Source organism: Xiphias gladius, chromosome 21, assembly GCF_016859285.1.
Source record: "Xiphias gladius isolate SHS-SW01 ecotype Sanya breed wild chromosome 21, ASM1685928v1, whole genome shotgun sequence".
Classification (NCBI taxonomy): domain Eukaryota; kingdom Metazoa; phylum Chordata; class Actinopteri; order Istiophoriformes; family Xiphiidae; genus Xiphias; species Xiphias gladius.
Window position 1 is genome coordinate 15,993,705 of NC_053420.1, and position 25,625 is coordinate 16,019,329.

A 25,625-nucleotide genomic window follows, 5' to 3' on the forward strand; every position below is an offset into this window, starting at 1 on the left:
AATGAAGTCATAATATTTATTTACCTTAACTGCTTAACTCCTTATTACCTTTAAATTCCCAGAGCCCAGTCTTTGTGTTGAGGAACATTAAAGTTCTCATGAAAAAAAACATGAAAAAATATTAATTTAAAACCAGGACATGTATCATTTGACAGATGTTTGAAAAGCCTGTTGCACAAACAAGATATTCAGGTATATTTAAATGTCATACACGCACAACTTTTGGTAGTGGACTCAGACTTGTAGACGCCACTATGGCTGTTTTAGTGAAATTGTAAAGACCCATGACAGCTAATTACTGGAAAATTAACTTCAAATCCTGGGTGATGTCAAAGATGTTTTGACAGGAGAGGCAACGTGATTTACTAAAGCTGCTGAAGTAAGAATACTGTCGGACATAATATATACCATGTCAGTGTAAGAGATGAAGTCTAAAATGTCCTAAACGACACTGCACCTTATTTAAAAATCAAGCTAGTGATCAATCCACCACATCTGCACTGTACGTAATAACGATACTTAAAAACTGTAGCAAGTCTATTGCACTTGGTGGAGAACTAGAATAAACAGGAAAATTTAAAACAGACACTGTACTATCACTGTTTTAAATATTAGGGCCTAATATTTAGGTCTCAAAAATGGCTACTGACAATAAAAACAGACTGAAAAACATTGTTTGTTGTTACTCTCATTGAGTTATTTTACAATATAACATTCAGTGCTGTTCCCACCGGAAGTAGGTCACAAAAGCATTGTGGCCTTAATCTGGTTACTTAATGTGGGCTTTTTTTGAGCAATGCAGAACATTTTTTGTCCTATTATATTCAGACTTTGAGAAAGTGAGTTTCATATTATGTTGATTTTGAATTCACTTCAATGGGATGCAACTAAAAGCAGTTTCTTTCTAAATTAAGGTACAAGAGGGATTGCTGGAAAGAGTTAATTCAGTTTTGTGAAAGCTGAAAAGCTCACAATAGCAACCAGCAAGATACAGTTGCTGCTGGAAGTGTCACTTTGCACTCGAATGAAGGGACAGAGATCCTGATGTGCTCCCTGCTGTGGCCCTAAAATACTGAGCTGCACAGAAATAATCCTCTGGGAGCAGAAAAAGGGTGAACGGCATGACAGTGGTTTCGCAACTGCATTAGACAAAGAGCTAATATAGACAAGTATACTTACTCTATGGAGAATTGGTACTTTGATTTCAAGTTGAAGTTCAGATAGGAAAACTACATCAAAGCAAAAATAATATAAAAAGGCAATTCAAATAGAAACAAGCATAGTAATATCTTAAAAACAGCTACTCATCAGAGATTTTCATGGATATACACAGGGCATGTTTTACACCAGACGTTCATCATATAGCTTCTTGTGGAAGTTTTCTGTCAACAATACAATACTTCAATTACTATAGATTGAAAGAACACCTGACTAAAATATTCCAGTTTCATTGTGTGAAGTGAATTTTGCCTTGGGTATAGCAATTTATTGGCTTCCTGCCATCCACTCCATCCAGCTCTCACTCTGACAACTGTTACTTGGGTTGGTTTATTCTGGTACAGCACAACACATACTGTGTAAAGATTTATGTATCTGTCAAAATGAACCGTAAAAGGTATGTCTTGGCTTATTGGGTAAGTTTCCTACACAAATGAACACTCACATACAGAAGCAGTCCTAATGTAAACTCTCAGTGTCCTCTCAAGCTTTGCTATGATGCTCAAGTCTGAAGTCATTTGGCAATGCATATGAACATGCTTCTAAAAACAAACAGTATATCAGTATCTCGTCACTATAAAAAGTACTGTCCTTGAAGGCAACGTGGTACTTTAAAGTTTAAAGTTCATGGAAAGCAAACTACACAGCCAATGCACATAGAAAAGGTAATTATCTAAAATTCCTGGCATGTTTTATTATACAAAACCATATTAATATATATATAATATATATATATATATATATAATGTGTGTATATATATGTATATGTATATATATGTATATGTATATATGTATGTATTTATATATATGTATATGTATTTATATATATGTGTATATATATATATGTGTGTGTATATGTATTTATATATATATATATATATATATATGTGTATATATATATGTATATGTATATATATGTATATATATATATGTATTTATATATATGTATATGTATTTATATATATATATATATATATATATATATATGTATATACATTAATACTTGAGTTAAGGTTGACAGGCTAGTCTATATTTGTGACTGTGTTTAAATGAGTTGTGTCTTGGGTAAAGCAATACACTTACTAGTTATCAGTCATTCATAGACTGTGCGAGGCAAAGAGGTGTGCTTCCAAAGCCTTCAGTAGTATGTCCAAGAAGGATTTAGTCACACTGAATACTTTACTCTCCTGTTTGACATTTATATAGGGCCCCCTTGTGGCTAAAATACCTTGCAGTCTGTCAATTATATAGCCCTTTACAAATCTGCATCAGACAGTCCCCAGCCAGTCAATCCAGAAGCTCAAAGATCTATGCCAGTCTTGCCAGTAGACCACTTTTCCCTCAGCAGTATGGCAGACTCTCTGTGTAGGCTGTGCCATGTACCTCCAGAGACTACTTCACAAACGGTTGAGGAGCGTGGCAAATGGGCTAGCAAAAAGGAGTTCATCCTGTCTGTGGCTGGTGCTATTATTGGACTTGGAAATGTGTGGAGATTTCCATATCTTTGTTACAAGAATGGTGGCGGTGAGTATTTCTGCTTATTACTCTCTCAGGTTATTATTCCTGCCTCTACCTCATCTTAATGAAAGTGCTATATAGTGTCAGATCAGACTTTTTACAACTCTTACATTATAGTCTATTAACTGGATAAAATTGATGGTAAATTGTTAGGATATTGTTTTATTATCCATCAAGGCAGAATTATTAGATGTTTTTATTTGCTTTATTTTAATTGTCAGATCGTGAAAATTTTGCTATAAAATCTTTGAAGAGTTAATAAGAAAAAAAATTGAATGTAGTATAAGGTTATACAAACTATAGTTTTCATTTATTACTGTATATAGTCACAAACTACGTAAAACTTTCTTCCTTTCCATCTGTGTGTCCCTCTGCTTCACATCTGATGATGAACGATCTGACAGGTTGTGAAAGCCTATAAAAATAATGTGCTGCCTCTGTTTGTGCAAAGAGCAGATTCACATTCTTTGCCAACTTTCACTTACTTACAAAACACCACAGACCTCAAGCTGATTTCACATCCCTTAAAACTGAGCAGATTCAGTACTTCAGAGATGAGCAGTTTTCCCACAAGTACCATAAACAATATGCTGAAGTGAGTGTTTTAAACTTGTTCATATGTAATGTAATTTGATACACTGAACCTGACAAGAACCTGGTTGACTTCTTATAATCCGGTCAATAAATAAAGTAGATCATAGATAAGGTGGTGTGTGTTTTTCAAACTGTGCTTCTGGTCCCTCTCTCACATGATGAGTATACAGACTATACAATAGGAAAGTCACAAGGTGACCATCCAATAACACGTCATTTCTTCATTTACTGTTAACTATACACCAGGTACAATATTTCTACCAATTTTACTTTATGTCTGATCACACTGTTCCAGGTAAATCTTTGAGTTGCATCAGCCGAGAAACACATTTTATAGCTGAGGTATCCTATAAAACCCTGCTTAGAAGTTACATTTCAAAATGAATAGTTTCAAGCTCAACATTTAATAGTGGCATATGAAAACTCTCCACACTTTTGTTTATATTGAGAATTATGATTTTCCCACAGAACTCCTGACTCCATCCAACTCCAAACTCTTTTCAGTGTTTCTCCTATGCCGATTTTAAGGGCAACGATGAACTGGCATGATTTTATATTTCTCAACATCTTTGAGTGTTTGTTTAATAAACGGCCATGACCTTACACAACTGAGTACATGTGAAGTATTTTTATGTCAGCAAAATGGTGGGGGAGATACATAAGTACTTACAAGCAGTTTAACACGTTCTGTTTCTTTGCTTGTTTTGTCTGGTTTTTATACACTTTTCCTTTCCAGCTTTCCCAGAGTTTTAAAGTATGTCAACGGTTGATCTCTTAATTCTGTCCTTTTAAAAGGTCATGTGCTATATTTCTGATATTGAAACCACACATGGCTTTTAGATCTGGATCATTATGCAGCTCTGTGGTTCAAACCCATATTGTGTAAACGAAGCACCTGTCAAAAGAGGTGTCATGGCTGTAGATATTAAACCAGAATCATCTGAAATGATGCCAGCAATGTGTGGAAGCTACTCACACATTCGGTAGTAATACAACAGTTCCAACTGAGAGTGGAGACGAGCAAAGACAAAAATATCTGCCATTCTGTGCATAAAATAGACACAGCGGAGTGGTTGTCCTCCGAGGTCAAGCTGTTAAGCAGAAAAGTGTTCAAACGGAGGTCCAGTGACAACAATTCTGATAATTGATTCATCGTTTATGTACGTTTATCAGTCATGAAAGCAAAGAGTCAAATATCTGGCTCAAGCTTCTAGATCTAAGTATTTGCTTCATTTTTGTTACCTCACGGGGAATTAAGTGTTGACCTTTTTTGGCTGTTGGTCATACAAAACAAGCAATTCAAAGGGGTCACTTTATGCTCTGTGAACTTGTGTGAAAGTGTGAAAGTATTTTGCATAAGACTATGAAAACATCCTTACATAACATCCTTATATAATATCTTTACATAAATGTTCTTTACATACGATATATGAGCATGATATAGCAGTGTTATATAGGTGTGTTATATGAGTATTATTGTATAACGTTACACTACGACTCAACGTTTTAGGACACCTCCATTTTTCCAGTTGTTATTTAAATTTACATAATTCAATGTCTCAGTGTTTCTGAAATTAAAGCATGGAATGAATAAACAAATGGAGATTTTAAAAACAAGGAAACATGGAATCTTGTCATTGAACTAAATTTAATGTAAATTTTTGATTAATTCAGCAGCCGGACACACTCATGATGTTCTTTCTACAATGGAAATGAAACATTGTTTGGAAAGTTCTTCCCAACACTGGTAGGAGGAACCCCTGAACAACCAGTCTGTATTCCTCCCTTACCTGCCTTTTTCTCACCTTTCTGACGGCAACATACAGCACTACTTCTTGCAGCACAGTGTTGTCCTCAAAAAGCATCAGAGAGTGTAGAAACACAGTTTGTTCCAGCATTGCCTTGGTACAGACTGAGGCACCCGTAGGAATTCTTTGCATTAACTTTCAAGGCTGAATTTACTTCCATTGCTGCAGGAAAGATGTAAGTGAACCAGTTTCTTAATCCCTGAAAAAGGCCTGTTTTCTATGAAAATTACAGGATTTTTCAGTTTTTAGTGACCTAAACTTTTTAAGTCATTAAAACTTCTCATTGGTAATGTATGTAATTATTAGTTAAATTTTTCTTTGACCATGCTACAAATTCCTTCTATGGAATACAGAGGAATGCCACATTTTTCTATGAGCTTACAGCTTTTTTAGTGGTTTTTTTTTTTCTGTAATTCCATATTATTACTAATTATTACATTCCTGTAAGTACTTTAAGTACTGTAAGTATTTTTTGGTGCTAGTATGTTGCTTCCACCGTGGGAGTATTTCCTGCTAAATTTGAGATGTACGGTCATGGGTCACTATCAGTTAAACTGACAGAGCAGGGGTTTCTTTGTTCTCCTGAAGGGTCTAAAAAGGGAGTTTCACTGTTGTTTCGGGGAATCTCCTCTACACACAAATCGAAAAAAATAAATGATAGATTAACTGTAAAATGAAAATTAACACATGCTAATGATCATTGTACTTTGTTGATTACTTTAAATATGTGCAGCTTTTACATGGTAAAAATAAAGTTAAATGTGTATGAATACGTTTTTTTTGTTGTTTTTTTTACAACAGTCTGTGTGTGTATGTGTGTTAGAACTCGTCTATTTTGTTTTGAACATTCACTCAAGAAACATTTCAAGACATGTAAAAATGCATGCATTGAATATTATTTTGTCCAATAAGGGTTTTCCCACAAAAAAAGTTGGTTTCACTTTCTGATAAGGCCCAATTTATAAAAGGTTTATAAGCTGTCATTAATGTATTTATTACTGGTTAATAAATCATTTACTAATGCTTTACAGATCAGTTATAAGTCATTAATAAGAACAACTGTTGGGTTGCCACGTTGTGGAAAATCCTCCTCCAGCACAACCCTTTACTTTACTCTTTTTAGTGAGGTCTTTAATTCATCAAGGAGACTTCTAGAATGGACTGCTTGACCACTTACCGCCTGGAAAAAGGCTGCAGGGCATCAGGACCAAAATCCATTTATCAACGTCTTATTAACATTTAGAACTACAGACTTGATGGATTATTGTAGAGCCCTTTGTTAATGATTTATTTACACTTATAGGCGATTGAGTAGTTTTTGCTGTTAACTTATTAAAAATTAAGAAACACATTATCCTTTATTAACGGCTTAATAACACTTATTTCTGCAGACCTGGTGGCTTGGAGGGGTCTCCCTAGTGAATTCAAGTGCTAGCAAAGTCATGTCGGAGAAGGATTTTCCACAACCTAGCAACCCAAACGTTGTTCTGTCTGTAAAGTATTATTAAACGATTTACTAACCATTAGTAAGACCATCAGTTACAGCTTATAAAAGCTTCATAAATGGTGCCTGATCAGAAGTGGTACCAACCCAGGGAGCAAAATGTATCGGGAAAATACTTGGGTCTGTAACTGTTTTTATTCTAAATTGATCTACACCCGGTTCCTCGGTCCACTTACGGCCCATATACAGCAAGATAGTACTTCCATATCTGAGCCAATTCTGGCGCACACACAGAAGATCTCTCTGGCTGTCAGCCAACACTGGCGGATAACAGCCGGAGTCGGCCCAGATGTGGTACTATATGGGCCAGACTCGAGCAGTTTGCTACAGCCTGTAGCAGATGTAACCATCGGTTTCTCTGAAAGATAATTATCGATCTTTAAAAGACCCAGATGATCTCTATTTTCAGAATCCCCAAAAGACACTTCTAAACATCTGGATGAAAAAAAATATGTTGTCCACAGCACAATAGCACTATTTTCGGGGATTCATTTATACACAGAATTCAGACACTCAAAGAAAGTACAATACCCTAAATATAATGAAATATATCGTAAGTAAGGATTGATTTTGAACACAGTCAAGGCCTTTCTCACTGCAGACATCTTGACTTGTCACAGTAGAAAAAGCAGAGTCATTCCTATGTTGCCCGGAGTCCTACCTTCCCCAGATTTATATGGCACAAAATATGAACATGAAAGAGCGTCCTATATTCCCCAGCTCTTTATAGCAGATAATGAGAACCTGAAAAGATGTTCCCCAGCTCTGTATTCGCTTAATATGACCTGGGCTACTGTGGGAACTCGTCAAAGGGGTTTTCTGTTCCCCAGCACTGCCAAATGGCTCTCGAAATAATAGGCCTATACTTGAGAGAACTTATCAGATTGCATATGGTTAAGGTAGGAAGGAACCTAATACCAATGCTAATACTAATACTAATAACATAGAAAACTGCTCAGTTTTATCAAAGTGTCCCACTGAGCCAGGGCAGTGTGACTGTGAGCCCACATGAACAATAGTAGGACCGTGACACTGAATCAGCCACATGGGATGCAGCCCCCACTAATTTGATTATTTACACCTGTTTCATTTTCCCTGGTTTTAATGTTCATAAAAGGCCTGAGGTCTATGAGCATGTCTCAAACTCAAACCTATGGCAAGTACAGAGAAGCCTTCCCCTTCAGAACTTATATGTCACAGTTTCTATTATGAAAGTCCAACTGCATCATGCTTTACTTACACTTGCAGGTGCATTCTTCGTTCCTTACATCCTGTTCCTTATGACCTGTGGCATCCCCCTGTTCATCCTGGAGACAGCACTGGGCCAGTACACCAGTCAGGGGGGAATCATGTGCTGGAGGAAGGTCTGCCCCTTGTTTGAAGGTGAGGTCCTGTACACCTGAAGAAATACTGAGCAAATGCAATGATAACATATTATAACATTTTATTTTGTTTCCAGGCATGGGATATGCCAGCCAAATGATCCTTTTCTATGGAAGCATCAGCTACATTGTGATCTTAGCCTGGGCGTTTCTCTACCTTTTCTCTTCTTTCTCGGAAGAGTTGCCATGGGCCAGCTGTAATAATACATGGAATACAGGTAAATTAACTCTCTATCCTGAAGTTTACTTTAATATCTAATACTACTAATAAAGAAAATGTGACAACACTTTAATTTAATTCTCCCTGTTTTCCATATTAAGGCATTTATAACACACTGCAATGTAGTTGTAAGCAGATATACAGTAAGTGACAATAAAGTAAAACATAGTTGTAATAATATAAAAAATGTGTTCATAGGAGAAGTTATAATTGACATGGACAAATACTGTACATTTATTAACACCTAAAAGTGTCCTTATATCTGCTGAGAAGTGCAAGATACTGTGTTATAAACCTTTTATTAAATGTTTTTGTACTGGTTGAAGTCAAATGTAATCGAAAAGGTCGGCATTGTTTCATTGTATTTTTAAGTATGATGTCTGGTTCAGGCAACTGGAATTTACTTAAACTGGTTAATGTATCATTCAATCCTGTGGTACTAATCTACTTCTGTGTTATCTGAGCATGACTTCTCGGTTTTAACTGTGTTTATCAATACTTTGATGTATTTCAGATGCCTGTGTGGTATTAAACAACTATAATGCCACTGCTAACTGGACCTCACCTGTGAATGCATCATCATCTGTTGTAGAGTTTTGGCAGTAAGTGTTTATCTAAATGAGACTACGTTTAATGCAAATCAGTTACAGATTATCAGTGGATAACAAGATAAATACACTTCTGTAAGAAAGACCTGTACTATTAGAAAGGGGGAATGTTCACAAATCCATAACTGAGACATAATATATTCTAAAAGGGAAAACTGCAGCTTTTTGTACTATGGTGTGGACAGGAAAACAGAGCTTTTCTGAAATAATGCTATATGCCCTGTCAGACACATTTAGTCGTTATGTGACACTAGCAGTATTGTTAAAGGCCCTCTATGCCCATGTTCCACCCCCTCAGATGTCTTCTCCTCAAGGTTCAAGGTTCTTTATTTTTTCACATACGCAGACATACAGAGTAAAACATGCAGTGAAATGAAAGGGGTTGTTCAGTTGCTGCGCAAGAATATCAGAGGGATCAGATAAAATAGAGTAAAATAAAATAAAAAAAACTATGTGTAATTATACAAATCTATATACACATCTATATAAATTTGTGTACAAATCTTACCAAACATCTTAATCTTACCAAATCTACCCGTATTTGAAGCTAAAGTGACCTGGTGTGCAACTGAAAGTGACAGTGGCAGAAACTAACAGATAGTATTTGCAGTATTGCAGACGTGTTCATATACTGCGTGTGTGTGTGTGTAATTTGTTAAACTGAAGAGTGTGTGTTGAGGATCAAGATAGCCTGTGGGTAGAAACTCCTCTTCATTCATTCGGTGTTGACAGACTGGATGTTTGCTCAGGACTGGTTGGGCGTTTACAAAGTGCGCGTTAATCATTGAAATATCTGGTAATTTTGTTGCACATGTCCTGGCAGGACAGTTTCCACCTTTACCAATTTTGTAATGAGTTTGGTAACCTCATGCAACTCCCCAAGTAGCTCCTCCTCCACCTGAGCAGAGGTCTGATCAGCCAAAATAACCAAAAACACACATGTGCAGGGTCTTTAACAGCCTCCCAACGACTCTGAATGATCACACTTTTAACCATAAGATCTGTTGAGTAATGAAGTCACCTGATCTGCACCAAGGCAGAAAAACACAAATCGAGCGTATGCTCTGACTTGATAGCACACAGGTGTTTCCCGCATTCTCTCTCATTCATAACCACCTCAAAATGTTTTCATGTCAATGACTTGAGAGCGTTCACCTTATCAAGAGTACTTTATGATTATAGTTGGGCATGTGAAGACTAAAATCCTGGCAATATGAAACCGTATTTATTAAATCTTGTTTTAATACCTCTGAACAACAGCCTTTTGGCTGTGGTGACGCATCCATATTCGTTTGGTTTTCAGAGCCATCTGTAATATTTCCTTCCAAATCGTAATTACAACCGGGAAATGCAGATGTTCCCGAAAGCTGCAGTATCTTTGGCTCTGTGCCTAATAACGTGAAATTACAGTTTGTCTTGTGTTTGTAAGAAAAGGCGGACAAGTGTGGATGCCTTAGGTCATTCAAAGTAATTAAACCTAACTTTGTTGTCTGTAAATTATCAGTGCACATTATTTTTAACCCTCACACTCTGCTATCATACAGACATCTTGAGATGTCAAAGATGTGAACGTTCAAGTCATAAACATTTTCCATCTCTACCATCTACTACTATAATTTGGCATCAGTGCGGAACAGCTTACTTAAGATCTGGCTCAAATGGTCAGTTGACAACACACACTCAAACACAGGTGTTTTCATTTATTCTGGCTGACTAGACCTCTTGTCAGGACTATGTGGGCATGTATATACTGTTTGATTGACATCTCCTTCACTCTTGTGATATTTTTTGTTGCATCTAGATTTAATCTAACAACTCCCAGAATCGCTCTCCCTAACTTCACTTAGGATAGGGGTCTAATTAACCGGAATAATTGAAATCACAGATGCAACGAAGGTGAGAAGGGCCTTTAACTCCACAATCAAAAATATATGTCATTATGACTAGTTTCCTGAGCTTAAAAATTATTAGACCTTTCACGATGACAATGGACTTTTTGACATGTCGATTAAATATGTAACCACAAGCAATAATAACGGCTGCGTAGTCCAAAACCACCCTCCCCTTTCCCAACAGTCTAGTCTCTCCCACTCATAGGTGCACACAAAGGTGCATGACAGAGAAGAAGACAAAAAAAGAAAGAAAACCCACACACACAGACAGAAAATTGACCCATACATAAAGCTACACCTGTTGATCCACATGTTCTCACATTCCTACGTAGAGAGATGGCTGTAAGTCATTCCAATTTGTTATCCCAGAAACAGGAGTGAAATAAAGAGATGTTAAACAAAAGGCATCCACATTTTACTAAACTCAGCTTTCTTCCCCCTAAATGTAATCTTTCCTAGTTTCAGATGGAACATGACACCTTTCAGCCACCTGGCATGGGAAGTAGGCTTAGAACCTTTCCTGGACCTTTTCCTAAGACGGCAAGCTAGCAAGAAAGTAAAGGCGACGACATTGTAGAAATTTCCTGGCCTGGTTTTACACTAAAAAACTGGTTCTCTGGCTTTACACTAAAAGTGGCAGTCAGAGAGTCTGGCTGAACTAATATGTTGTAGGCTTCAATCAAAGATTTAAAAATTGAACCCAAAAGGCATGCAGACAAGGGCATGACCAAAACATGGCAACTAATGTGGCCGGCGCTGATTTACATTTATCACAGGTGGGGTCTAGACTTGGGTAAAATATAACTAATTTGGCTTTTGTAAAGTTTTAAATTTTTGTAAATTTTAAAATTGTATGAGCCGATGTCTGCTGCAAAGAGATAATAGTAATAATAATAATTGTATTGTAATGGATATGCTTGTTGAATGTTGTTTTATTTATTATTATCATTATTATTAATATTATTATTATTATTTTGGCCACGGCATACTGCCTCACGATACCTTTCATGCTGTTTTCTTTAGTCTAAACATGAAACATGTTAATATGTACAGTACATTCCCTCAAATAACTGGTTCATATTCACTGACAATACATTGGTCCTTACAGACGACGGGTGTTAAATATATCCACCGGGATAGAGGCCTTGGGAAACATACAGTGGGACCTTTCTTTGTGCCTTCTTCTGGCCTGGATCATCTGCTACTTCTGTGTCTGGAAGGGAGTGAGATCCACAGGAAAGGTACAACTGCATAGTTCAGAGTTTCTTCTCTACTAGCCTTTTCATAATCAGTGGTTCACACCTCTGAAACTGCCTTTATGGCAAAACGCCTAAGGTGTGGCACGAAAATAATGAGCAGCCCAAAAGCTGCAAACATACACTGGTTGCGTGGGTACTTTTTTCTCAGGCACCTGTGAAAGTCGGTTGTCCTGTGTTCACATGCCAAGACCTATTATTCTATAATGACATAAGAACAAATAAAAACACTTCTCTGCCTGATTGAATTGCTCCGATTCAACACAGGTTTGCAGCAGTTATTGAATACATAAAGCCCTTTAAAATACACCAGGAAAAATCAGTACTTCTACTCTCTGGCATCTATTTATATAATATGTATTAGGTTGCAAGTTGGCAGTCGCCAAGGATAAGGAAAGGCTGGTACATCAATAATTCGGGCCATGAGCACTCGGCATGGCCATTTTGCAGGGGTCCCGTCGCTGCATCGTGGGCTTAGCGCCGACCCAGACGGTTGCGACTGATTTAAAGTACAGACGGTGCAGGTCGCGTTTTCCCCTGTAGCAGCGTGATAAGAGGCTGAAGCTCGACCATTCTCCAGCGCCAACACTACGCTGTGGAGAAACTTATGATGCACTAGCTTGACCTGGCACAGTTTGCACTGCGCCTCATTTTAATTTGTTCCACACAGAGCTTTCAGACTGTTGTAGTCGTTGTCTTTGGCCTTTTATGTTTCTCCTCTTTTGTACAGCAGCATCTACTCTGGCACAGGCTACGGTAGTGGCGCGTTCTTCTTCTTCTTTTGTTGTTTAATGGTGGTTAGCAAACAACTTTTGGATGCATGACCGCCGCCTTATGGCGGTAGTAGCGCGTTACTTTCTGCCAGACGCCGGTAAAAACAAGGGAAATCATATATTTTTTTAAGACAAGACGACAGTCGTCTAAACTATTCGATTTTTTAAAATAATTGTATGACTATTTGAAAATTCGAAAATCGTGACCCATCCCCAGATCACAAACACACACACACACACACACACACACACACACACACACACACACAGACTCACGAAGTAAAACCAATACCAGCCATGCTGCCACGGCTGGTAAATATAATACAATACAATATAATTCAAAAAATGTTGAGACATTCGTAGCAATATCTCAGGTCAGTACAACAAATATATACCAATGCATGGTGATTTGTATAATGTATGCATTGTGAATAAGTGCATTGACGTATGTAAAAACAGAGGCAAAATTCAAGCAAGTAAATATTAGTTTCCAGTGGAATCACACTGCAGAATGTGCTGATTAGATTGCTTTATTACCAGCTGCGATAGCGTTTTCACCTTGTGAGTGTGTGTGTGTGTGTGTGTGTGTGTGTGTGTTTTCATGGCAAAATGGTGTCCTGAACACACCCACGGTAGTAAGAACTTGTGATTACCTCAGGTGTGCAGCCACATGCAAGAAACTCTCAACTGCCACTCTCTTTTAAGCACAGAGCACTGGAAGGCAGTAATAATGACAGATGTTTTTCACTTAGGTGTGAAAACTGGTTACAGGCCAACGCTCTGATTTGTTGGGGATTCAGTGAATGAGCAGGACTGACATGAGGTCTATTATTGTGAGAAATTGAACTGGAAACACTCTGGCAAACTGCCCTGTGAGAGAGAAATTTGCAATGGATCCCGGGTGTCTGTGCCCCGTAGTTACCAACTGTATGGGATAAATCCTCGTTCACACTTGAAGTCATTTTTTAGGATTCTGGCAGCTGTGTCAAGGCTGTGAAGGCATTCCAGGATGGTAAAAAAATGTTGCAGTACTAGTGATATTAATGGGTTGTGAAATAATTTACATTTACTTTTTTGTCAGATGCTTTTATGCAAAGCAACTTACAAGTGAGGGACAACACTAAAGCTTCATTACAGTAGGAGACCTTGAAGTAAGTACTAAGTACTAAATGTGTTCGATAAGACAAAGTGCAATGAGATCAGGTAAAGAAGCGCACCGAAAGGTGCCGGAGGTGCTCTCAGAAGAAATGAGGTTCTTGAAGATAGAGAGGGACGCCCCTGCTCTGATAACATTTGCTAGCATGCTCCACCATCGGGGAATCACAAACAAGAACAGTCTGGACTGTGATTGCCTTGTGTATAGGGATTGCAATGCCAGACGACGTTACTTGGAGGAACGCAGTGGCCGAGAAAGTGCATTGGCCTGTATGATTGAGTTCAAGTAGATGGGTGCAGACCTAGAGGTCACTCTGTAGGCAAGCGTTAGTGACTTGAATTTGATTCTGGCAGCCATGGGTAGCCAATAGAAGTCCATGAGCAGCCGAGTGACATATGTCCCTTTAGTCTGATGAAATCCAGACATGCTGCCACATTCTGGACCATCTTTAAGAGTTTCACTGTGCCTGAAGGGAAAGAAGGGAAGGGCATTGCAGTAGTAATGTACATGATGTCTTGGTGTACTGGAAAACCACCACATCTGACCTTGCAGCATCACACCCGACAGCCCAATCAAACTTGTTAATGTGGCTCCAAACATGCATTATAGGATGGTATTCGTTAATTTGTAACAAAATGTTTTTCTGCTTAAATTAAGGCTACCTACATCACAGCCACATTTCCCTTCATCATGTTAGCAGTGCTGTTTCTCAGAGGAATGACCCTTCCTGGAGCCTTCAAGGGTATCAAGTACTACTTGTACCCCAATCCTTCACGGCTGGCTGACCCACAGGTATCATTAATATTCTAATTTGCACTGGATTATTCTATAGCTAAAGTGACGGTGTTGACGATCAAAACATTTTTTCAATGGTTTATAGGTTTGGATGGATGCTGGAACACAAATATTTTATTCCTATGCCATATGTTTGGGATGCCTCACTACGCTTGGGAGCTACAATAAGTACAACAACAACTGTTACAGGTGAGTATTTCATAAGCCCATTAGCATCCCAATGGTTTGCAGTTAATTGTGGTATTGCCAAAAAAAGAACACAATCACAATTTGTACTGTGATATCGCTCTGTGGTTATGTGAATGGCTGCAATACACAGGTATTGGTGAACAGCTACATAGTATGAACAAAACAGCTCATGTAAAATTTTGATTTTGATGTGAACCTGTGTCATCTATGCATCCACTATTAATTTTTTAGTTGGCTTCAAGTCATTTTAATTTTGTTGTTTGAATTTCAAGGTGCCTGTCAGCTTGCATGTTCTGTACTTACTATGTAATATTTTTCTGAAACATGGTAATCACAACTTTAGCAGTCCTTGGGCTGTTGCCAAGACAGAAATAATGACAAACTGCTTTGTTTCTGATTTGCAGAGATTCCTTCTATCTCTGTTTGTTGAACAGTGGGACCAGCTTTATATCTGGCTTTGCCATCTTCTCAGTTCTGGGCTACATGTCACAAAAACAGGGTGTCGATATTTCTGCAGTTGCTGAGTCAGGTACAAATACGCATCTACTTGATGCCGATTAGAAAGCTTTTAAACTGTCATACGTTATGAGGTTGTTTTCTACATGTTTCTTCAGTTTTGCGTAATTGATTTTTATCATATAATAAAAATGTAATAACACCTGGACTGCTCTCATGATTAGTAAATATTGGATATTTTCAAATGGGTACTCATTTTAATTTTCCATTTTCTATGTTTAGATTAGTCTGCCTGAAATCTTCAAATTAGCACTGAGCACACTACATACCCTAATATATCAGCTAGGACACTGTATTAGGCTTAGTAACTTATATAAAACCACAATGTGTTGCGTAAGAACATTTCTGACTTTGTCACCCTTAAGGTACAGCATCAAAAAAGACACTCTGGCAGACAGAAACGATTTACCCAGTGATGGTTTGTCTTTCAGGCCCTGGCCTTGTCTTCATAGTGTACCCACAAGCTGTGACTCTTCTGCCGTGGCCTCAAGTCTGGTCCACATGCTTCTTCACCATGATCATCTTGTTAGGAATAGATGGTCAGGTGAGCTGCAGCCTTCCTTGTGTCTCCCAGAAAATGTTCTGCAATATTTCTTTCCTTTTTTTTGGGGGGGGGGGGTTAAATCATCTCTACACTAACTTGTTTTTCTGTCACTCTCCAGTTTGCTGGGCTCGAAAGCATCATGACCTCTCTGACGGATCTCTACCCTTCCCTGATCCGAAAAGGATACCGCAGAGAGCTGCTTCTGATGCTCATCTGTATGTTTTGCTATGGGTTCGGCCTTTTATTGGTTACAGAGGTGAGCTGTGAGAAGTACAGCTATATGCTGTCTGATCAATAAATACCCAATACGCAGCATGTAAAATTTGAAAACTTTTATTTCTTATCGAGGACTTACATCAGTTTGAGATGTTTGCTTAACACAAAATGAAAGGCGACTGATATCCAGACCAATGTATTGCCTGTTTTAATTTTAGGCTGGCGCATACATTCTGCAGATATTTGATCACTATGTATGCAGTGGTCCCACTCTTCTTCTGATGGCAATCTGCCAGTCAATGATCATTGGATGGATTTATGGTAAGATACAGCTGTCAATGGTACAATTATCCTCGGTTTAGCTATATACAGTATGTTACATGACACAACACTAATTGTTCAACCTTATTACTGAAAAGGCTTTGAATATAAAGTGCTTTTGCCATGAAAAAGAGGCTAAATTAAGTATACTAAAGATGTCAGTATGCACACTTAGTTAACTTGATTTTTGAGTTTACTGTTGATGTTGACACTATTGTTCCAGAAAGCAGCGGCTACCTGAACTGCTAGAAAAAAAATGTATTGTGATGTGGCAGCTCAGAACCATCTTGGAAAGCAAAAGCATCTTTTGAAAAACATTTTGTTTTGTCTTTGTTGAATGTAAATGGCAAACGTTGTTAAAGGAAGCAATTGTCAAACTGTGAAAACTAATGGAAAAAAGCAAAGCAAATGCAGTGACAGTAATAAGAAATCTAAGTTAGACTTAAGGGATTGCTACAATGAATTAGTAAACTAACAAGAAACTGGGGTCACTAAAATATAGACCAACTTTAAGATTAGTTACATTATCTCTCTATAACGAAATACTGTATGCCAGGAAGAAACTCAGAGAAGCTCATTGTCAGAGAAAGAACAGTAAGTCCCCATAAGTACAACACAGTAACTGCAAACAAAAAATGGTCCACAAGGGAAATAAAATACAGCAGTAAGCTCAACGGTAAATTATCAGTTACTTAAAGTGCTGTATTAGCAAGAGATTAGCCTCAGACCGCTAGTATAACGCCTAGCTTGGGTAGTACAAAACTAGTGACAGAAACACTAATTTAACGTGCCAAATTAGATACGCATACACAAAATAGCTATTATAAGTGGAGTACCTATATATATGATGGTCAAAACAAGGACGTTTGGAGAGCAGAAGCAAGGTGCTTGTCAGTATTTGTTTGCTGACAAAATGGTGGATGTAAAATTTCAGTTAAACTGTAACTGTCATGGGACTGTGTCAGTTGTGGTTGCTATGGCAACAGAATGTTCAACTGTTAGTACAAAATTCCAAGATACAGTAATTTATTGTATAGTAACTGCAAAAATAATCAAAATTAGTATATAGCACACACAGGGTATTTGGAGATGTAACTAAACTATTGTCCCCATTTTTATAACTGGGACTAAATTACATGGGTCTTTCCAGGAAACATCTAAAATTAATATTTACAGTTCAATTCTAGTTTCATTCTGGTATAATAAAAACTTTACTAGTAGAGGAAGAACTAGTCAGATCTTTTACTCAAATAAAAATACTAATACTCCAGTTTAGAAATATTCTGTAGTGACAAGATGTCATAATTTTACTTGAGTAAAAGTACAAAAGTAGTAGCATCAAGATATACTTGAAGTGCCAGAAGTAAAAGTACTCATTATGCATAGTGGCTCATTTCAGAGTAATATGTGACTGGATTATAATTATTGATTCATTGATCTGTATAGTATGTATGGAGCAGGGACAGAGCTCATGTAATGTGTCTGTTTTAGGTGCTGATCGCTTCTGTGACAACATTGAGGACATGATTGGGTACAAGCCTATATCCCTGATCAAGTACTGCTGGCTGTATGCCACCCCTCTTATTTGCAGTGTATGTGTCTTTAGCAGTCCAGAATACATTACATTTATGTAAATAATCTTTCCTTTTGATCCCACATTGTTTAAATATTTGTGATTTGTTTTCCCTTTATAGGGCACACTTGTATTTTTGCTCCTGAGATACACCCCCCTGAGGTTCAACAACTCCTATGTGTATCCTTGGTGGTCTTACTGGATTGGCTGGTTTCTGGCCATGTCATCTCTTACTATGATCCCAGTCACCATGATCTGCAAACTGGCCAAAGGAAAAGGGACTCTCTGGCAGGTCAGTGGTGTTGTTTGCGGATGACTTGTGATTATTTTAACTTTGTGAAAAGGATTTGAATTTGAATTTATTAACTTCACCGGAACCTACTTTTTGTTGCTTTTGCATACTTTGCTGCTGCAGGTGATATTATTTGACAATATTAATACCTACCCCTAGCGCCTCAAGTCAAGCTCCCAGCCTGCAGATGACCTTCCAGTGATGGAAAAGGAAATGGCAGGCATCGGTGCTACACTGTGTGTCCATGACGGTAGAAAAAACAGCAATATTCAATGAAATGTCAATCCCATAATTTTTCTTTTTTTATTTTAAAAATATGTAGGGCAAGTTTTTTACTATGTATATGGTGGTTAGTATTCATATACCAATTTTTGTTATAAGGAGATGTGACCTATCTGAATACAGTTCATTTGATAAAGACATTTGATATATCAAATGTCTAGTATAAAGTTGGGGTTTTTTTTTGTGTTTTTTTATAATCATTGAATTATATTTGAAATTGTTACAGATACTTATTATACGAAATACTACAAGTTGCAACCTTTTTTCTACAACCCACATCTCAAATACCTCAAAACTTAAAGGACTACAATATTTTTGTATGTTTTAGCCCATTGTCTAGAAGATAATTACACTTTTACATGATTACCAACAATGGGAAGGATATTAGCGTATGTTTTACAATTGTTAAGATAGCCTGTTGTGCATTTAGCCACTGTTCATGTAGTGTTCTTAAAATTAACTTGCAGAGACTTGAAATTTCATCAAGATATACAGTACAATCCATCACAGTGATGTGACAGAGTGACTATGATGGATTAAGACAGTAAAACAAGCAAGGTCCAAGTGTAGTCTGGGAATTTAAATGTAGTTCTCGCTGCTCCCTGCTTCCCAGGGCAACTAATAGAGCTGCTAGGAAGTTTTTTAAACTGAGAGTATACTTACTGTATGTCGTTGTTAAACTGCTTGAAAATTTGGTTTGAATATTAAATATTTTTCTATAACAAAAATCTGAGTGACTAAATAAGCAACAGTCAAATTTAAAATCCTTTCTTATTATTTATTCAAGTGTTTAAATAAGATAATCTGCTTCATCAGTACTGTGTAGGAGTAGTTTGATCAGATGTACTTGATAGTGTCATCACCATGGTGATATAAAAAGACAACACCGCTTCTGTCATCAGATTCTGATTCCGATTTTTACATCATTAAATTCTGATTGTTGCACGGAAGCATATGACATCACATTGTTCCAACAGAGCCCCGCCCACTTCAGGGTCGTGAGAAGAGCTCAGACAAAGATAAAAATTCCTCATGTGAAATAGCCAAAATTGGTCTGATTTTGGCAGAAAATTGTGTATATGTGTAGTTACTTATAGTAAGAGGTTGGTTGAGAATATAAATGTTTATAGCCTTTAAAGAAGCTTAGCATAAAGGCTGTAAACAGTTGGAAACAGCAAGCCTGGCTCTGTCCAAAGGTAACAAACTCTGCCTGGACATTGCTCCCAGCCAATACATTTTTACACTTTGGTTTTTTGGATGCTGGTAGATGGATTTTGTTTCCTTTGGTCAGAGCCAGGCTACCTGCTTCCAGTCATTACGCTAAACTAAGCTGACTGGCTTCTAGCGGTAGTATCATATTTACCTTACAGACATGAGAGAGGTATCTATCATCTTATCTAACACTGGGCAAGAAAGCAAATAAGGGTATTTCCCAAAGTATTGAATTGTGGTTTAATGAAATATGAAATAAGTGTTAAATGGACCTGGCTTACTCATACAGATCTGTTGGTTTTACCTTACACAACCAGGAGCTTGTAAAACTTGAAATTTTCATTTTAGAAAGATTACTGGCAGACTTCAACAATGCTGCCTTTGACCTCAGTGACCTCGTGTATTACCACTGCAACATTCACCTCAGACTCATGACTGCTGTTCACTCATGACATCTGGAGCTATTGTCCTCATTCCTCCCCTTTGTTCTCCGCAATCTCCTGTTTCCAGTCTTTTATTACAAAAACAGACTGAGTCATTCATGTGATTCCATCCATGAAACTCTCCAAAGCTCCTGACACTATGGTATCAACACTACTGTCGTTATCAGCGGTGTTGACTTTGTCTCTCCACATTGATTTTCTTACTGTATTGATGTGAACTCAACCTAAAACCAACCGAAAAAGCCAGTACACTGGTGTGGTCCATTTAAATAGCATAACTTACTCAAACTCATCTGATTTGATTATCTACATTTTCTTCGACTGTCATTGACTCTTCAGAGAAATCAGAAAGGGAAAATGCTTTTACTTCTTTAATATTTTATACATTCAGTGTATATTTTACCTAATTTACAAATATAGAGGAATATATTAAGCCAAATAGATATACCTCTTCAGGCTTTCAAAATAAGTGTTAAGCTACTTGCTGCATGGAATCATAATACAAATCCTATAGTGCCTTAAACATTACTTTTACTTTCCTAGTATTTTCTTGGGTTACTATAATGGAGAGGTTTGTTATATAACTTTTGTCTTTATATATATATGACTTGAAATTTGTATAATAAAATACGTTTCTGGGGAAATATAGGTTGTTCATTTTCATTTTGTTGTATTGCACTTTTTTCTCCACTACATTTATTTGACAGCTAAGAGGATACTCTTGGTGCAAGATTTTACATGAAAAAAAGAAAAAAAAAACATGCTAAGATTATAAAATACAGTGCATTGTTAAAGATTACAAAAAAGCAATGTTTAGTTGGGATTCCTTGTCCTTTTTCAAATGTCTATGAGATGTTGAGAGTTCCAGCAGACATTTCCCCTCTAAACATCAAACATGATGCCATTTAAATAACAGTATGAGGCCCAAGCACAAAAAATGAATAAAGATTTGTGTATCAGAATGTTTTTCCTTCTTTGCCACCCCAGTAATCATTTCACAACCCCTTAGATTTATCTTGTGACCCTTTGAAGGAGCGCAAACCCTAGGTTGGAAACCACCAAACTCCAAGTAGTGGTAGTAGTTAAAACTAGCTCCACCTCAGCCAGCTACAACTGTAAAAAGCTACTTGCGTACTGATCATCATCAGTATTAAGAATTGTATAATGTAATATATATTATCAGTCAGACGTTAAATTTTTCTGCATGAGTGCTTATGTTACTTTCAGTACATTATTCTGATAAAACTTCTGCACTTTTATTTGTAACAGAGTATTTTTAAATTGTCCCATTGTTTATTTTATTTACTTAAAAGGATCTGAATACTTCTGCCTATGCTGAGCACTCACATTCTCACGATAAGCTGGTTGTGAATATGACTCTGTATTTTAAACCTGTATCTAACACAGAAAAGTGAGCAACAAAGTGGTCCAAATACTTTTCAAGGCCACTGTATCTGAGCCGTGAAACGATTGTTATCTTTCACAAACTATCTTGACTTTTGACAGAAACAGACCTACAGCATTATACTACAGAATAACCAATCCTGTGACATTAAGATCTTCAATCCAATTAATTAGAATAAGTGCAATATTTTCATCCATCGACAATTTCCAGAGGGTAGCTGGGTCATTCTCGTGGAAAAAAAAAAGAATACTTGATATTTACAATTTTAACAGACATTTATTTAAAAAAAAAACAAAAACAAAAAAAACATTTACTTAATTGGGCACACTAGCTCTGACAATTTTGACATCATCAATTGGACGATCTTGACCGTTTGTCTCCACCATCCCGATCCGGTTAAGCACTCCCATCCCTTGGTATACTCTCCCAAAAATACTGTGCTTTCCATCCAACCATTGGGTGGGTCCGAGAGTGAGGAAGAACTGGCTTCCATTGGTGTCCGGTCCTGCATTGGCCATCGCCAGAATACCAGCACCTAACAGACACACAAATTAAATGAGCTAGGCATCAGTTACACTATGTTGGTCATTATTAATCAGACTTCATATCAAGAATGTTTTAGCAAAACTACAACAGAAAGCCTAGAAAGAGCCTTTTTCTTTAATTACCAGCCTAAATTCTTCTCCCCCACATCTGCCACCTTCTGTTCAACTGTGATTTTTCCACTGTAATTACCTGTGAATTTCAATTCTGGGTTCAGTTCATCTTCAAACTGTTTACCAAATATGGAGGCACCACCACGACCTGTCAGGAAAACAAAGATCACAAAACTCCAGATTTACTCTCAATGAGGAAAGTGAACAAGACAAGACACTTGGGCTGCAACTAACAATTATTTTCATTATCAATGAATCTGCAATTAATTATTGTCACGATTAATCCATTTTTACCATCTTTTTTTTTTTTTTAACCAAAGAGCTTATGTTTGAATGATGAATGTGTTCCCAGGGCGATGGGATTACAGAAGTTATGTGTATGTGATTGATACTTTGCCAAACAAGAGAGACAATGTTTGTCCTTCAATGTTTGCTGGTGGTAAAGAAAATTAGCAACTGCATTCACATTCAGATCAAAAATCTCATGCCACATGTGAAGGCACATTTGTGAAAAAAGAGCTCATCAATAAGTTATAGTCCTCATACACAGCACAGGAACAACTGTTATACACCTAGAACTGGTTTCATTTGCAGGATTAACAGCAAAATGTCCAATAGGATTCACCATCCCCCTATACACCCAATTACAGTATACATTAAACCAGGAGGTCCACATCAACACATTGAGGTTTGGTTGAGATTGAAGTCAGACCCTGAACACACTACATCGCTAAAACTATTTGGACACCTGAACATTACACCTATATTAGTCTGTTAACATTCCAAAACCATAGGCATTAATCTGCGGCTATAAGAGCCTCCACTCCTCTGGGAGGGCTTTCTACTAGATTTTAGAACCTGGCCGCAGGGTTTTGGACACATTCGGCCACAATAGCATTAGTGAGATTGGACACCGTTGTTGGGCAATGAGGCCTGGCTCGCAGCTGGTTGCAGTTCCAGTTCATTCTAAAGGTGTTGATGGAGCTGTGTCAAGATTTTGTGAAGGCAAGTTCTTCAACACAGACCTGGCTTGTTGCATCTTTAAACAAAAGATGGTTGTTCCCAATACTGTTGCCATAAAGTTAAAAGCACAACGTTGTTTAAAATATCAGTGTGTTGTAACATGAATATTTTCCAGTAATGATTTACGGAACTGTAAAAAATTCCCGAAAGTTTCCTAGAAAGAACTATGTAATTTGTTACTAATTATATAAAAAAAATAGAGGCAAAAGTTAGTTATATGAGTTTCATTCATCACTCATTTTGTAATTGGAGTGATTACCTATAAGTACTATATAAAAGAATGTGTACCAATTAAACACTATTCAAACTATAATCTGTGCCATAATAAACTAGTATTTCCACAAAACTTGCCAGGAAATTATTAGGAATTCAAGGATCTGTAAAGGAAGGGACCTGGCTCAAAGTATGACAAACGTCTCCAGACTAAAAAGTACACAAAAGTATGTGTACATTGAACCCACCTGTCCCTGTAGGATCTCCACCCTGCACCATGAAGTCTTTGATTATTCTGTGAAACTTTGTGTTGTTGTAGTAGCCTCTTCGGGCCAGCTCTGCAAAGTTTTTGCAGGTCTTTGGTGCATGTTTCCAGTATAGCTCTACCACTACTGTTCCCATCCTGCAATACACACAGTGTTAGTATCGAGCCTCTTCGAGCAGGCTCTGTTATCCTAGTTTATAGTTAAAATATTCTAGGTGAAGGGATTTTAAATTAAATGTGGCTCAATGAAAAGATCTAAACAAAACCAACATGCTGGGGGGGAAAAAAGCATCAGTGTTTGCAGTCTTTGTTAAATTTATGTTCAGAAGCTCTCTGGGTGCAAACTACGATCTAAAGCCCTGAAAGAAATTCTTGTTTCAGCAAAATAAACCTAACAAGCCCAACACATAGCTAACATCACCAAACAGCTAGCTGACTTCACGTTACTGAGAGCTAGCTGAGTTAGCATTTACTGCTTTTAACAAAAACTCACGTCGTCTCCAAAGCCACTGTGGGCGGCTGCCATGTGTCTGGAGGTATCCCTGACATTATCACTTCAAGCAGTAACCTTGAGTCGTCTCTAAACAAATCTGTTTCAATAAACAGTGCTTGATTTACCAGTGTAGCACATTCATTCAATACAAGTTGCGGTGGGTTACTTCTTCTGTGGTTGCCGCTCATTTCCTCTGGAGGTTGAAGGATGTCAGCGACACATGACCGCCCTCTGCTGGAAAGAATCACATGTGGTCTTCAGTATGTAAGAGGTGTGAAATCTTGCCCGGTGTTATTTCTGAAGTCATATGCACTCAGTTGCCACTTTATTAGGCACGGGTCAGGGGGCCCCTGGGCCTGTGCCGCTGTTTGAAGTTACTGTTAATATTTCTTGTTTGAAATCACAGAGGAAAAACACAAAATGTGTATAACAAGATTCAAACCAACCACAAAGAGACAAAACGACCATAAATAGATTAAAAAATTATCTTAAAGAGACACAAAACTGTGAATGCCTGTTATTATCATTTGCATACCATATTTTGCAGTTACTTTTAATTATAATACTATGATATAACTGATAAACTACAAGCCAAGATCTTTACATAATAAAGTATACAATAAAGCATTTCAAATCTATTGTAATAAGTTGTGTGCTCTTGATTAAAGTTTATTTTGTGTCCAGTTTCCTGTTGAGTAATGCCCCATCAGCGTGCAGTTTCCCTGAGGAAAATTCAAGGATCTACACAAAGTGTGTGGACACATCCTATAAAAATATAATATAGTAACTCTGCAGTTTTTAAACCAGAAAACATGTTTCGCACCAACAATGAATACCCCCAGTTAGGTTTGCACCTGTTCTTTGTTTTGTCATCTGTAAATCCTTAAGCCTGGAGATCTTTTTATTCTAATCTTTCTTCTTTTTTACATCACCAAACGATTATTACACCATGTTATACATGCGTTTTATCAGAATTGCCAGGAAACCACAGCAAAGTAGTTCTTAACTGGGTGCACAGGGTTAATTTGTATCATTGAGGGATCCAAGTCCTGTGAAAGTCAGGATCTGTTGGTAATGCGCTGAAGTTTCTAAGCACTTGACTTTATTTAATTCCAAACTCTTTTGCGGCTTAGGTAAATATAACATATGTCTCTTGGAGATCAGATGATTGTATTAGCTGATGATAAAGCTCTATAATGTTGCAGAGCGATTGCATACGTTTAATCATCATCAAAGGTGGGATGGGCAATCTTTGGTC

The 25,625-nt window shown here is 37.4% G+C and overlaps 2 protein-coding genes across 3 annotated transcripts; one reads left to right on the forward strand and one right to left on the reverse strand.

Moving 5' to 3' along the window:
* Positions 1-2,524: 2,524 nt before the first annotated feature.
* LOC120783172 (sodium- and chloride-dependent GABA transporter 2-like) lies at positions 2,525-19,754 on the forward strand. The gene is made up of 14 exons (XM_040115945.1): positions 2,525-2,742; positions 7,891-8,025; positions 8,102-8,242; positions 8,759-8,846; positions 11,853-11,985; positions 14,587-14,721; positions 14,810-14,913; positions 15,318-15,442; positions 15,861-15,973; positions 16,092-16,229; positions 16,408-16,510; positions 18,002-18,102; positions 18,205-18,375; positions 18,535-19,754. The coding sequence occupies exons 1-14, from the start codon at positions 2,529-2,531 to the stop codon at positions 18,649-18,651; spliced, it is 1,818 nt and encodes a 605-aa protein (XP_039971879.1). The 5' UTR covers positions 2,525-2,528; the 3' UTR covers positions 18,652-19,754.
* A 2,219-nt stretch (positions 19,755-21,973) lies between these two features.
* On the reverse strand, positions 21,974-24,626 carry ppil1 (peptidylprolyl isomerase (cyclophilin)-like 1). 2 transcript variants are annotated; one of them, XM_040115516.1, is made up of 4 exons: positions 24,368-24,626; positions 23,858-24,012; positions 22,453-22,521; positions 21,974-22,252 (listed from the first exon to the last, which is right to left on the reverse strand). In XM_040115516.1, the coding sequence occupies exons 1-4, from the start codon at positions 24,553-24,555 to the stop codon at positions 22,032-22,034; spliced, it is 633 nt and encodes a 210-aa protein (XP_039971450.1). In that variant the 5' UTR covers positions 24,556-24,626; the 3' UTR covers positions 21,974-22,031. The 2 variants fall into 2 exon arrangements, with proteins under 2 accessions (XP_039971450.1, XP_039971451.1); XM_040115517.1 differs by having other exon boundaries at positions 24,493-24,616.
* Positions 24,627-25,625: the final 999 nt, after the last annotated feature.